At 38.1% G+C, this 14,571-nt stretch overlaps 1 protein-coding gene across 1 annotated transcript in view; it reads right to left on the bottom strand.

Annotated features, from left to right (window-relative positions):
• Nucleotides 1-14,096, bottom strand: part of LOC125815961 (BEACH domain-containing protein C2) — a 36,510-nt gene extending 22,414 nt beyond the window's left edge. Inside the window, exons 1-7 of the mRNA XM_049495540.1 lie at nt 11,864-14,096; nt 9,605-10,389; nt 7,249-7,953; nt 5,582-5,716; nt 2,311-2,415; nt 1,829-1,942; nt 364-440 (exon numbers count right to left, since the gene is read on the bottom strand). Coding sequence (XP_049351497.1) covers nt 364-440; nt 1,829-1,942; nt 2,311-2,415; nt 5,582-5,716; nt 7,249-7,953; nt 9,605-10,389; nt 11,864-13,811 — 3,869 coding nt within the window. The 5' untranslated portion in view covers nt 13,812-14,096. The remainder of the gene's footprint in view (nt 1-363; nt 441-1,828; nt 1,943-2,310; nt 2,416-5,581; nt 5,717-7,248; nt 7,954-9,604; nt 10,390-11,863) is intronic.
• Between the last annotated feature and the right edge of the window lie 475 nt (nt 14,097-14,571).

Raw genomic sequence — 14,571 nt, 5'->3', positions numbered from 1 at the left:
TGTTTTCCTGGTGTGAAAGACCAATACGAAGTATAACCATATACACCTTAACTATGTACATTAACTATCTATATTAATCTTATAAGAGGTGCAAAGCCAAAACCCAAAATTTCCATTCTACTTCATTTAAACTGATTGAAAATTGCAATAACCAGGGGAATTATTCATGAAAGTACATCTAATAACATACTCTAAATTATTCAATACAAAGCAAATTTATACAGAAAAAGGGGGGATGGTCTCACTCTAGTACTCTAATAGTAACATATAGCACTTCGAAAGAAAAGACCTTTGCCGAGAGGAAAATCACAGCAGCAAAATCAAACACTGGGATCTATTCAACAAACTTGTAAACGCTAGTACCTGATTCTCAGGTCTCCTGTGCTAGAACCACCCACCATGGAAAGCCATTCTGCACAATGAATTGTAGCTTCAATATCCTGTCCAAAAAAAGTATATCAAATGAAATGTTCAATGCAGATATAAAATAGGAGAATGGCCAGTGCAGGTGACAAAACAAAGACCAAAATGCTTTAGAAATACATATATAAATTAGTCGTAACTAGTTACTGACGCTTCCTCAATCCTATCAGGCCAATAAGCAAAAGATATAAAACACCAAAGCAATCTAACACCCGAAAGTCTGAAACAAAAGGAAAATAAGACCGGGAGATGACTCATAACCAAAAATCAGGAGGAGCAGTCGTCAAGTGCTAAGTGATTTGAAAGTAGCCAACTGCATTTGCTCGTTCTGGTGTTGCAAATATAAAGGTTCTTATACATCAATTTATGTGAGTGGAGAGATAATGAGTATAAACCAGTCAAGAACCCATAGGAGGGTTTTGGTTTTTCAAGTCTTAACAGGGCAGAGGGCTGTGATAAGCAGGTCATGGTTGACATTTGAGAGGGACTTAGTTGGTGAAAGCCAATAGAGAGTTTTGATCCTTGATATGATACAAAGTCAACAGAATTTAGTTGTTTAGGACAGAGAGTAGCAGAAGATTTTAAATTGCTGCTGTCAAAGAAGGGGAAGGATGAGCACTATAAGATTTCAGGCAAGAGAGGGGACTTGGTCGAAGTAGCCCACCAACATCGTGAAATCCCTATAGAAGGTCCTTGAAAATCAGGTAGTGAAGTTTTAATGAACAGACAGTGATTCTTTTGAATTGTTCAAATTGAGGGGAGCTATCTGCAGAGTGCTAACATTTTCAAGCTATGAGGAAACAAAAATTAATTAGAGAACAAGCACTGAGAAATTCATGAAAGAGGCCACAGTCTCACCTGCACAAAGGAGGAGCTATAGAGAACACTCTAGAGCCCCTAGCTATCAAAGGGCTAACTATGACTCAGAACATTCTGAAACCTGACTAGTGCTCTATCTTCCCACTTCCATTGGCAGATAGGATAAATCCAAAAGATATTGGATCCCTAACTTACACCAAGTTCTCCAGAAGAATGTGAGCCACCAACATCTGGTCTTGATGAAACAAGTAACTTCTCTTTGGCCATATATCTATCAAACAAGTCTCTATTTGAGTCCTTCATGCCCACTCCAAGCAACCAAGAATAAAAAAATGTTTGAAGAATCCAGGACTGACATAATCGTTCCAAGACTATCAACATATCCATTCAGCTCTCGTAATAAGATATCTTATTCGTTCAATCATGCTTATTAGTAGTGCTAGCTCACCTCACAGATAGAATCATTCACCCTATTATTCTCCATCTTAATGCATACACTCTGTTAGTTATCATCCTACTGGTGCTACACCTATGTTCTAAATGTTTTGATGTCACATGAGAAAATAAAATGGTTACTAAATTTTACCTGCCATCCATCCTTCTGGCGCATTGAGTGCTCTAACACAATTATTAGGAAGTTGTGTATGAGGTCTTCTATATCTCTCAAGCTTCCTGGGTTAGCAGTCTTACTTGCTCCTGTCTGTCACAGAAAGATCAAAGAATCAAAGTCAGAATCTCTACGTTTCTTTTAGCCTCTGCTGATAATGGAAAAAGCTCACTCTAACCACTACTTCACAGGGAAAAGAAGTATCAGAAGAGACATTTTGTAGTTCCACCTATGAGAATCACGTTTAAGTTAACAAAGCCAAAAAAGGTGTATCAGTGACCACATGGGAAACTATTCCTGTATACAGAATTATAGGTGCATAAACAATGCAAAACGACAGGCAACATGCACAAAAAGTATCAAAGAAGTGAAAACATAACATAATCTTTTTGTATCACTCCTTACAGTGACTTCCAATAAGAAAGCAAAGTATTTTTGTGAAACAGTAAAAAAAATGCTACCTCATAGTTAGATATCAGGATCTCCAATATCCACTCAGGCCACTCATCCATTTTGGTTAGATTGATTCTGTTTTCTGGGTGACTGCAAGCCATAATCAGAAGATCCTGAAACCAAACAGAAAATTGAAGTGAGAGAGAGACATGACGAGAATGTTCAAAAAAGACAATATATGAAGGCAATACATTGAGAGGAAGGTGTCATCAAAATAATCCCACCGACCACTCAACAAGTCAAAACATGAATGACAAAAATGTTGCAGGTCTGTAATATCTTACAAACTAAGACCTTCTCCCTCCTACATCAACTTCAAAAAGAAAAAGATTGAATTCTTCTTGGATTCTTGCTCTTGAGCAGGTTTAATTTTGTCTTCCCCCTTCCACCAGGTACAAAAATGACAAACAAGAAAATGAAAGGCAGAAAATTAATCGTGTTGATTTTGTTATGTTCTAGAAAAAATTGAGGGCTACATAGAGTTGTAAAGAAAACAATTTCTCTTGCCTAGCCCTCACATGGACCAGACCCCTTTTATCTCCAATCCTCTTTTCTCACACATTTCAATGCAAATAAGGAACCTCCGAGATAAATTATTACCAGATTCAATTTCAAAGAGGATGATGATAATTAGTAAAAAAAAAATGGCATGATGCTTGGTTGGGGCACATCCCCAAAGATAAGTTCCCCTTTTGTCCAATCTTGCTGTAAAAGTAACTACTACCATTGCACAATGAAAGAAATATTATGGATTGGAGCTAAGGTTTAGAAGGAATTGCCATGATTTGGAGGTTGACAGGATATTCTCAATACTAAAGAAGCTGGGAGTCATTAATGAACAGCCTCCTGAATCCCTACTCCTTGTTATGTATTACAAACAAGAGGCAACTTCAACTGTTAAATCATGCTACAGTTCATCATTAAAAACAAAGTGTCCTACTGAAAACTGGCAATGGAAGATGTTTTGGAAAACAAAGCTTCTCTTCGACAGCTTCAGCCGGATAGCCGTACATAACATTTGCCTGATCTTGCAGATTTCACATGTGTGCTAGGGAGCTTGAAGATGCAAATCATTTATTTTTGCATCGCCCTACTGCAACACAATTATAGAACATGGTAACATTTTTAGCACGAGGTAGGCTATGGCTTCTTCATGAATAAAGCTTAAGTGAGCTGGTCAGGTAGAACAAGCAACATAAATGATTTTTAGCGGTAGTCATCTGTCCTCGTTCTCCTCTTTGAATTTCCCTATTGAGTGGGGATCGGTGTTTGCAAATATGCATTCCCTCGGGCTGGAGAAAAGCAGAGAGATGTTGAAGTGATGTCCAAGTCCAAAGGCAATGACATCGCAATGCAAGCCCTCGGTTAACAAGCCAACCTAGTCCTCTCGAAAGAACACAACCTTGGCCTGCCTTTTGACTCCTCCCATGCTGTGCCATTACCAATTGCGGGTAACCCCCGGTCTGGCTGTCCCTGACCTAGAACTATTTAGAAACACAGAACTAGAATGCTTTTTGTGGGGCCTTAAGGAAAATGGTGCTACTTTTCATTATTTGTTTTCTTTGACAACCGAAAAATTCCCTGCGGATTAGCTGGCCCAGCCCAGTTGACGCACAGGTTCATACTTTATGGAGTATGGACATGTCCCTCTACCCTTCTCCCATTCAAATGCCAAACTGTAGTCCTTAACAGGGTTCAAACTAGTGACATACACCTACAACACATCCCATGTTATTCTTCCTTTACCACTGAACCACAGCCCTGTGCATGATGCTACTTTTGGTATATTTTATATATCTTTAATTTATGAACACAAGATTCAAAAGTCTTCTTTAATTTCTTAAACTCTATGTCAAGTCAAAATACAACAAACAAATTGAAATGAAGAGAGTACTTAGATCCAAAAAACAAGGACTTATTAGCTGACTGTACTGATTCCTCTTCTTGAATTACTTATTGAGAGCTTATTAGTTGACCTTACCGGTTCCTCTATCAAAGCAAAATGTATACAATTAACTATGTAACATTCTTGCCACACGAAATATCCCCAAGAGTGACAGGTTCAAGTATCTTGCATCTATAATTCAGGGGAGTGGGGACATCGACGATGATATTACACATCGTATTGGTGCAGTGTGGATGAAGTGGAGGCTTGCCTATAGAGTCTTGTGTCATAAAAAGGTACCACCAAAACTCAAGGGTAAGTTATATAGAGTGGTGGTTAGACTGACATTGTTGTATGCCGCAGAGTGTTGGACAGTCAAAAACTCTCATGTCCAGAAGATGCATGTTACGGAGATGAGGATGTTGAGGTGGATGTGTGGCCATATAAAGGGCGATAAGATTAGGAAGGCCTCCGTGGTGGATAAATTGAGGGAAGCGCAATTGAAATGGTTTGGACATGTCAAGAGGAGAGACATAGACGCACCGGTGGGAGGTGCGAGAAATTGGTTATAAAGGGTACAAGGAGAGGAAGAGGTAAGCCGAAGAAGTATTGGGGAGAGGTGATAACTAATAAGATAGGATATGATGCAGCTTCAGGTTACCGAGGACATGACCTTAGATAGGAAGGTGTAGAGGACCCGTATTAGGATAGCACGTTAGTAGGTAGTGTATGGTTGTCTTGCTTAGGATGGTTGGTGTTTGCCATTTTACAAGTTGTTTTATTGTAGTTCTTGTTTTTTGATAAAATAGCAGTGTTTATTCTTGTTTTCAATAATGTCCTAATATGTTGTTTATTGATTATCACACTATTCTATTGTTGTCTTTGCTCCCTTTTGGTAGACTTTGCACTGTTTTCTTGTTGCTTACTATCTTTTCTTCATTGTCGCCTTTTTCTTCACTTGAGCAGATTATATTTCGAAAACAACCTTTCTACCTCCACAAGGTAGTGATAAGGTTTGCATACAGTCTACCCTCCCTAGACCTCACTTGTGGGATTTCCCTGGGTATGTTGTATTTTGTTATCATAAACAATTGTGAAACTTATTATCGCAGCCTATACTCGCAAAGATCGTTGTTCAGCCAAAAAGAGTCAGAAACAATGTTATATTTGCCTTATTCAACAGAAGTAGTTCCGATATTAAAGTTTGATGTTAAATTTTCTATAATGAACTTAGAACCAACAGATAACCAAACGCTCAATTTTAAATATTCAAGCCAGAACAAACTTTAGAACACCCACCCAATGGTAATGAAGTGCCAAGAGCCTACGACCGCTTCAGTACAAAGAAGATAAGGTGTACAAGTTATTAGGAAAAAAGAGACACGATTCAATACCTGCAATGCTCGGCTTTGGAATGGCTTTGGTGCATATGGAAGTGATCTTAAAAGAATCAATAAAAGTTGGATATGCTCAAACCGATGCCCAGAATCATAGAAGTTCAATCCTTCATCTGTTGACGAGGCATTTATCTACATCAGGAGCAAAAAACCTTCAGCTTTATCTTTGAAAGACTGCCGAGAGCAGAAAACTCAATGGTAAATAGAGTATAGCCCCAAAACTCTTACATCTATAAATAATAAAGTGACTATCTGAATGATTAGCGGAGAGGAAATCCAAAATCCAAACAGTGAGGCATTCAACAAAACTAATCACAAAAAGGATAATATGAGCCCAAAAACAAGATTAGGGAACACCTATATTGATCATGGCATAAACTTTGTCTAGATACCTGAAAACTGGTTATTTCCAATAAAAAAATATTCAACTCATGGTGTTTAGAAAGGTCTAAAACTTATTTTCACATCAATATCACGTGAATAAATACAGATTTATTACTCACGAGGTACACAGCCCTAATATTGCTAAGCAGATTATATTCATATGTTTGCATTTTATCAAATCTTATTCTACTCAATAAACCATAAATTAAGAAAGTTATAGTGGTGACATTAACGGTACAGTACATAAAGTGCTAGAAGAAAATTATTCAAAAGGAAAGCTAGTAATATATTCTACTTGTCAAAAAAAAATTACTCTGGCATAAAAATCTCCAAAAACTAATGAAAGCAAAGTCATGATGCCACCTTGTTCCATAAAACACTTGTAGTAAATAAAATAATGCAAGTACCTTATCAAATCTGGGAAAAGAAAACATGGCTTATTTGATAGTCTATACACGGTATAATTTCTCCACGAGATATTCATTAACATCATATTTTATAAAAAGGGAAGCGATCCTCACTGATATCATCATTTGAACAACAAAAGGGACTAATATTATTATGCAGTTTTTTCCATCCAAATGGATGAAAAAGCTGTAGAAGGGATCCTTCTTTACCTTTCTAAGCAAAGCTGAGAAACATATAAACCCTCATATTTGATTACAATATAAAACAGTTCCATCACTTAACATACTTGTTCCAGAACTATTAAAACCACCAGAGGCCAGAGAGCTATCTATTAGCACATAGTGCATCATACCAAGATATTGCATTACAGAAATGCATGATGATATGAAGTCTGAGTTGAAACTTGGTTGACTTCCCAGGGAAAACACATAACGGAAGTTTCATTCTAAATGTTTGAGATATTTACGGTTTCCATTCTCTGGATTACATATCTAAACAGGATAGGCAAGAAAAAGGGAAAAGAAAAACAGCAGTAACGATAAAGAGGTATCTAGTTTTTGCACCAATTTATTTCAGATGTAAAGCGAGAAGCTGAAAAGGTCATGTATATGTTTGTAACTATGCATAACATCTTCAAGCAGGGACTCTATGCTCATCTATTTGAGCATCTGTTCCTACGCAAACAGTATACTATCTTTCTATTTCACAGCGAAGAAAGGATTTTTTCCTAGAAACATACTAAGAGGGTTTCACACAGAAAAAAAATAAAGTGGTTGGTTTTCACAAAGAAAAATTATCCAAGGAAATAGAAGAAATGGCAGGAACTGAATGACTAAAGAAGCAGCATATCAAGAGGAAAAGCATATTAATACCGAGGCACCCAATAAAGCTGTGTATACTCTGCCAGTCATGAGCCTATTTGGTGCTGCTTGGAAGGCCTTTTGTAATGCAAAAAGTAGAAGGGAAACCTTATCATCAAACATGGTACCCCCTCCTTCAAGCAACCCCAAAAGGTTGTTTATCACATCTGGGGGAGCATGTGTACCAAATTTCAGATAGCCTGATGAAACTAAAGAACCCAAGAGGTTAATAATTCCAAGCACAATTTCATCACTTTTATCAACATTGTATGCATTATTCCGAGCATTTTCAGCACTTATTGAAAAGCTTATTCCACCCAAGTTTTTTAGAAATGCATTCTCTGGGATAGACTGCATCTTTTCAATAGTAGACCTAGTGGAAATTGTGGCGCCCACACCATTGAAGGACTCAGGTACAGATTCCATTGCATTCAAACCTGTCTCTCTTTCTTTTGTATATCCTGTTTCACCAACTTCACTACTTCCCATGGGACAATGTGCCTCAGTATCCACTTCAGCTTCCTGGGCTGATGCAATAGTGGCATTATGATCTACAGTGGATAAATCATCACAACCTCCAATCTTAACTTCGCGCTGCAATAGGACAAGAAGTGTTTCTATACCACCACCAGATAAAAATGCATCAGAAAAGGTTTGAGCCCTGGACATATTTGGCTGTACAACCAACCTGTACATGAGATGTAGCACCCTGGCAACCTGAAATAACAAAAGTATTATGTTAGACTCAAATAGAAAGCAAGGCATATCCATTGGGAAGTATCAATTAAGAAAATGAAGTATCAAGAAAGTTCTCTTTTAAGAATAAGATTTTATTCCCCAGTATACAGAAGGTAGTAAATGCTACTAGTGTGGAGAAGGGAGTGAAGACAACAAAACACCTCTTGTTCACTGTACAGCTATATGTGAGAAGTGTTCCTGAACATTAGTGGAAAATGTCATGCCTTTACTTAAAGAGTTATTTTTCTGTGGGAGTGGATACAGTTAGAAAAGACTAAGACTAGAAGGGTATTTGGAGGATAATACCAGCCTCATCTTATGTGTTTTGAGGAACGAGAAAAAACAGAGGTGCTTTGGAGGAAAGATTACAGCTGTACACATAGTAAAGTGCAAAAGGTCTTAAGACTGTATCAAAAGAGCACAAAATGTCTTAGTTAGTTGCTAACTGGTGAATTAAGTGTATGTGCATGATGAAAGAATATGACAGATTTCATTAGCTCATTTTTACTTTCTCAGTCAAGTTTTCGGCAGATGTTAAGTATCAAATAACTGGCACAAACTTTATGGAAGAGTACTAAAAAGAGCAAAATTTGAAAATTCAAATTGAGAAGTGTTTCTTAAAAATTACTTTATGCTATTAGAGTTGTTCCTCTTTCTTTTCCAACAACTATGTAAACCAAATTACAATATTTTTAACTCAATTGTACGAAATTTTAGGACATGATACATGCAACAACAACAACATACCCAGTGAAATCCCACAAGTGAGGTCAAGGGAGGGTATAATGTGCGGAGACGTTACCACTACCTCGTGATGGTAGAGAGGATGTTTCAAAAGACCCTCGGCTCAAGTGCAACAAATCCCGGTATAAAGAAGAAAGAGACGATAAAGAGAATATAGCAAATAATAAGGATACAGCGCAAAAGTCTACCAGAGAGGGAGCCAAAACAACGATAGAATCATGTGATAATCGAAACACCATAAACAACATACTAGGATAGATTATTAAAAACAATAATAAACAATGAGAAATAAAAAACAAGAACTAAAATAATACAACTAGTACCATCGCAAACACCAGCCACCCTAATAGATAATTGCCTATAATGTGTACCATTATGAATAAGATACTGTGGATACTAAAACAAGTAAGAAAACCATAAGAACTTATTTGATTAGTCCTTTTGCACTTTTTAAGATAGAAGAATTATGAGCAAATTCAAATATTAGTATCATCGAACAGTGTGAGCGTCTAAAAGTAAAGCTACTGAGATGAGACACTGATAACTAAAAAAAAAAGTTAATAATTACGAAACAGGAAGATCACATGCGACAAAAGAATACGGTGTGAAAAAACTGATATGCTTTGAAGAATAAAGATACAACAAAGTAAAAAGTTTGAGAAAACTACCAAGAGTGTATTCTTAAGTGACTAAGAAAATATAAATACTTAATATAATAGATTTATATGTCAATCAATGCTCAAAACAAAGACATAATAAACCGTCAAAACTCAACACCAACGAGGAACAGTAGTCTAAGTTTCCTTACAAAGAGCAACAAGACAGTTATTTAACCTAGAAACTTCTCCCCACTCAGCATACTTAAATATGAAAAACTGCACGTTACCTGATTTGGCTGTGGACAATCCACCATGAAACCAAGCAAACAACGGACATCATCTGTAGCTAGCAAAGGAGGTGCAGCCACAACTAGGAGCTCAATAACAACTAAGAGTTCATCAACCAAAGCGTTTACTTCACCCACAGGACGTGTTTCGTCGTTCATAAATGTATCGGTAGAGTCACTTTCACGAATAGTCCAATAACATCTTCTGCAGCCATCTAGAAGCATTTGAATCGCATTGGCATCGCGCATCACAGATGACTCTGTGAAAACCATATCTGCAAGAGAAGAGAGAAGCTTCTTCTGAAGACCATAACTGCATAAGCTCCAAATCTTCAGATCCAGTAGAAGCATACTGAAAAGCTGCACCTTGAGTGAGTGGTTGTGCTTTAGTGATTGGCACAACGAAACAACTGCTGCTACCAGCGCCTCATCCCCGACTCCATCACGCTTCGCAACATCAAGGGAAGACAAAGTTTGTAGAAGGTAGTTTAAGATTCTTGACAGGACTTCTGGACCTTTTCTACGGCTCAACTCTTCATTGTTTCCAGGATGTTCAATGGCCTTAGAGATGATTCTGAATATGGGAGCAGCAATAGCAGTTGTTGCTAATGATAAAGAAAGGTCACCTTGCTGAGGTTCCAAGCTATTCTCTTGCACATTACTCACTGCCAAAGGAAGTAAGGACATGGGACCTCCATAGGCCAATGCCCAAAGAGCTTCCGTTGGGCGCATTCTTGTTGCAACATGAACTTGCCCAAGAATCTCTGCAGGTCTTCGAAGCACACCTGAACGATTCAGAATCATTAACAATAATAAATAGACAACAGTTACATTCTTCAAGCCACATCTAGACTAGACAAAATGAACATGTTAGGTTAAAAAAGATAAAACTTTGGTTATTTACATGTCTTTGTACCAAATGAAAGAAAGACATAAAGAGGAAGGGCCAGAGAGAAAAAGAGGTATCAGATTCAATTTGTGTACAGAAAACATTTGCCAAGCACTCATTCATCCAAAATAAATATTATGTTTTAACATATGAAATTTGATAAGGTGACATTCAGAATTGCAACAACTATAGCCACACTCTGAAAGTTTGGAAGAGGGTGTTGGAGATGAGGGTGATAAAAGGTGTGGGCTATTTTCGTGAATCAATTTGGATTCATGCTTCATGTTGGGGCACTCAACTGCAGAAGTCATTCATCTCGTAAGGAGACTAGTGGAACAGTATAGAGAGAGGAACGACTTACATGTAGTATTCATCGACCTAGAAAAGGCTTACGACAAAGGTGGTATTCATCGACCTAGAAAAGGCTTATGACAAAGGTGGTATTCATCGACCTAGAAAAGGCTTACGACAAAGGTGGTATTCATCGACCTAGAAAAGGCTTACGACAAAGTCCCAAGGGAGGTTATAAGGAGATACTTGGAGGTTAGAGGTGTGCTTGTGGCGTACACTAGGGTGATCAAGGATGTGTATGATGGAGTCAAGACCACAGTAAAAGCAATAGGAAGAGACTCGGAGCACTTCCCAGTTGTGATTGGTTGCACCAGGGATCAACTTTTAGCCTGTTTTTATTTGTCTTGGTGACGGATGAATTGGCGTACATATCTAAGTAGAGGTGTCATGGTGTATGTTATCTGCGGATGACGTAGTTTTGATTGACAAGACACGCGGAGGAGTTAAAGATAAACTAAAGGTTTGGAGACAGACCCTAGAGTGTGCAAGTTCAGTGGCATAACGCATGAGGCTGGTGCAGAAATGAGGTGTGAACACAGACCATCCAAAAAAGAGGAAGTTTCAAGTAGCTTGGGTCCATTATCCAAGAAAATGAGGAGATTGGCGATGATGTCACAGATCGAATTGGTGCACAGTGGATGAAATGGAGCTCGCATCCGGAGCTTGCTAGAAAAAAAGTTGTTTTCACTTTTTTCACTCAAAATTACTCACAAAAAGTCAAAAACAACTTCAACTTGTATTCAGGGCCAAACACAACTCCAACTTTCAAATATCACTTTTCACTTTGAAAAGAAAAACTACTTTTTTCAAATACGAGACAATTTTCATGGTCAAACACCCCCATAGTTAAATGTAGAAAAACGAGAAAATACATAGGATGGTCTAATTATTAAGTTTATATGATCAATGCTAGCAACTCTAAAGCATCAAGCTTTGTAAACTTGTGATGATGATCTAGAAAATAATGGACATCATAATTGATATTGATATGTGCTGTAAATGTAACAGAATTGTCAAACCTGCTGAACCAGAAGGAGAAGCATCTGGACAAAAACGGCCACTGAGCAAGCCAGGATGATAGAGGAGATGAAGACATCCTGAGATTTCAGCATCCAGAACAGAACTTTCTTCAGCCAACTTTTGCACGTAGTCATTTGTTGCTAACCACGGTGAGCCAGCTCCATGACCAAAAGAAGGAAGCACATCTCCTCCCCTAGAAGCTAAACGTGCCATTTTTTCTGGCCCAATTGGTTCCTTAAAAATGTATACAGGGCCCATCTCAGCAAACAGAGGGCATTGACGACGACGACGTTGTAAACCAGCCATAGTTGGGGGTGGATTAGTCCCAATACAGCAGAATGCAAGCGGCTTGGATATTCGGGGAAAGTCAAATGGTCGACTCTCATATAATGATCCATCAATGTACAGCCTCAGTTCACTATCGGCTTTCCCTATGAGGCCTTGCTTACAAGAGTGTTCAAGACCAATAAAGTACCAACACTGTGGCTTGAACGCGTGAGTGAAATGCAGAGAAGACTTCCTTCCTTTTCCACTACCGCTTTCAACCACCAAAAATTGAGCGTGGAAGTATGCTTCAATCCCTTGATTATCAGCTGACAAGAAGCTGAAGAGCCGTGGCATGTGAGCTGTGCCTTCCCCAGCCAGTGCAGTGGCTGCAGCAGCAGCTGACATCGCAGATGATTTTCCTGACGTGGCAGCTGCAGCGGCAGCAATTGCAGCTGCTGCAGTTGCTGTATTTAGAGTATCAGCAAAGGACTCAATGTAGATCCATGTAGCAAATGAATATCCATTAGTAAAAGGCCAGCGACTCTCCCCTGGACCCAGCAAGCCAGAACTTTCACCATCAAATTCGAAGGTGCATGCTGGACCTCTCGACTCTTTCCCACTCATGGCCTTCTCCAAAGAAAGCAATAAACGAGCCGCCCACTTGGTGGCAAGTGTTTTTGTGACTACTTGAAACCAACCATGCAGATCCCTTACACTAAGAGAATATGCAGCTAAGTGTTGAATGCAAAGGCATAAAGGAGTCCCATCCCATCTTGATGGCTCTGAAGTAGCAAAATCCTGACAAAATATCTTTTCAGCCGAATGCAGCAGGACACGCAACAAACCAGCTGTAGAGCACATTGCTCGGTTTCTAGTGCAAGCACGCAAAATAGCAAGCAAACCTTTAACCATGCGAGACCTAGGTGACATGAGACCTGCAATGTCCCCGACGGAGGGAAGCCAAGGAATGAGTTCACCTGCCACAATGGCTGCTCTAGAGTTCAACATCACGCTTGGCGGATTATTATCCTCATCATCCTCAAAACACTCAACCCCTCCCATGGTGGCAAGAAGTGAATCAACTACCAGAAATGCAATAGAGTCAGCATCATCTCCAGTTCCAAAACTCTCAACACCACTTACAACATTTTTCAGCTTGTCCAATCCTTCAGGCTTTCCCATAATAGCAGAGTCTACTAAATGCAAGAGTTCTGGTTCCACATTTGGCACAACCTGTTTCGTCTTAGGTTTTGGTGGTGATCCAAATGGAGAATATGCATCATCCCCATATGAATACAAAGCAGAATCCATCGAAGAAGAAGACTGTCTAGTTTCATCTATATCCATAAATTGCCTGTCAGGATTAGGGCTCAAAATATCGCTTTCATGGTGCACCTCAATGTCTACATAATCATCCCCAGATGGGATTTTCCCCAAGGAAAATTCAAACTTGTCCTCAGTCCCACCTGAAGACCCTCTTAAATTATCAGATCCTGGAGATTGATTTAAGCCCCCAATAATCTTATCTTGATCTTTCAATGAAACAATGTCAAATAGCTCAGCATCTACCATAGGAGCTGAAGAAGAATCAACCCCTTTCGAGTCTACATTACTATGTACATTATCTACATTATCACCACCCAGTTCATTCTGGGTATTTTTGGGTTTCTCCTCTTCCATTCTGCAAACCCAAATGCTTAAAAATACAATCTTGGAAATGGAATCATAACTACAACGATTGGAAAACTTGAAACATGCACATTTTTTCCCAAAAAAGGCAAAAGATCAAACAAAATGGTAATCAAGATTTTACCTTTTGTGAAGGTTGATCCAATATCTGGGATTGAAAGATCAAGAAAATGAAGAATCAAGCGATGGGTGGTGGAATGGAAGCGAAATAGGAGGAAAGTTGAGCCAGCCAAGGTTTCGATTAGTCAAATAAAGAGCCCATTTGCTTTCAACAGCCCATTTGCCTAATTTTCAATATTTTCTTTCTTTTTCCTTTTTTCTATTTTTGGGTTTGGGTACCTAATTACACATTATTTATTTCTTCAATCTTCTTTTTAATGGTCAAAATTTTATTAGCTCATTGAATTTTTCTCATGTACATTTTATGTATCAAGTAAATTGAATTAATGACTTAAATCTTTATTAATCAGATTTTTTATTAAATTTAATTAATGTTATTATCTGATAAAAGTAAAAGTGGATAGAAATAATATATATGGACGTGTGATATTTACTAAAACATAATAATTCTTCTTTTTCACAAGGTGAAATATTTTTGTTATTTGTAAGAGTAATTAATTATTATGTTGAATTTCGTAGGTTAGATATTTATTATTTATTTTATCTTATTTACGTACCCTTTATTGTGGTTATAATCATGACAGTATGTACTAACCTATTGATTAAATTAAATACAATTTATATAGTTCAA

This window comes from Solanum verrucosum, unplaced genomic scaffold, assembly GCF_900185275.1.
Source record: "Solanum verrucosum unplaced genomic scaffold, falcon-dt-bn FXZP01000261.1, whole genome shotgun sequence".
In the NCBI taxonomy this organism is placed as follows: domain Eukaryota; kingdom Viridiplantae; phylum Streptophyta; class Magnoliopsida; order Solanales; family Solanaceae; genus Solanum; species Solanum verrucosum.
Note: the sequence above shows the minus strand (reverse complement) of the source record. Positions and strands in the feature narration are given on the sequence as shown.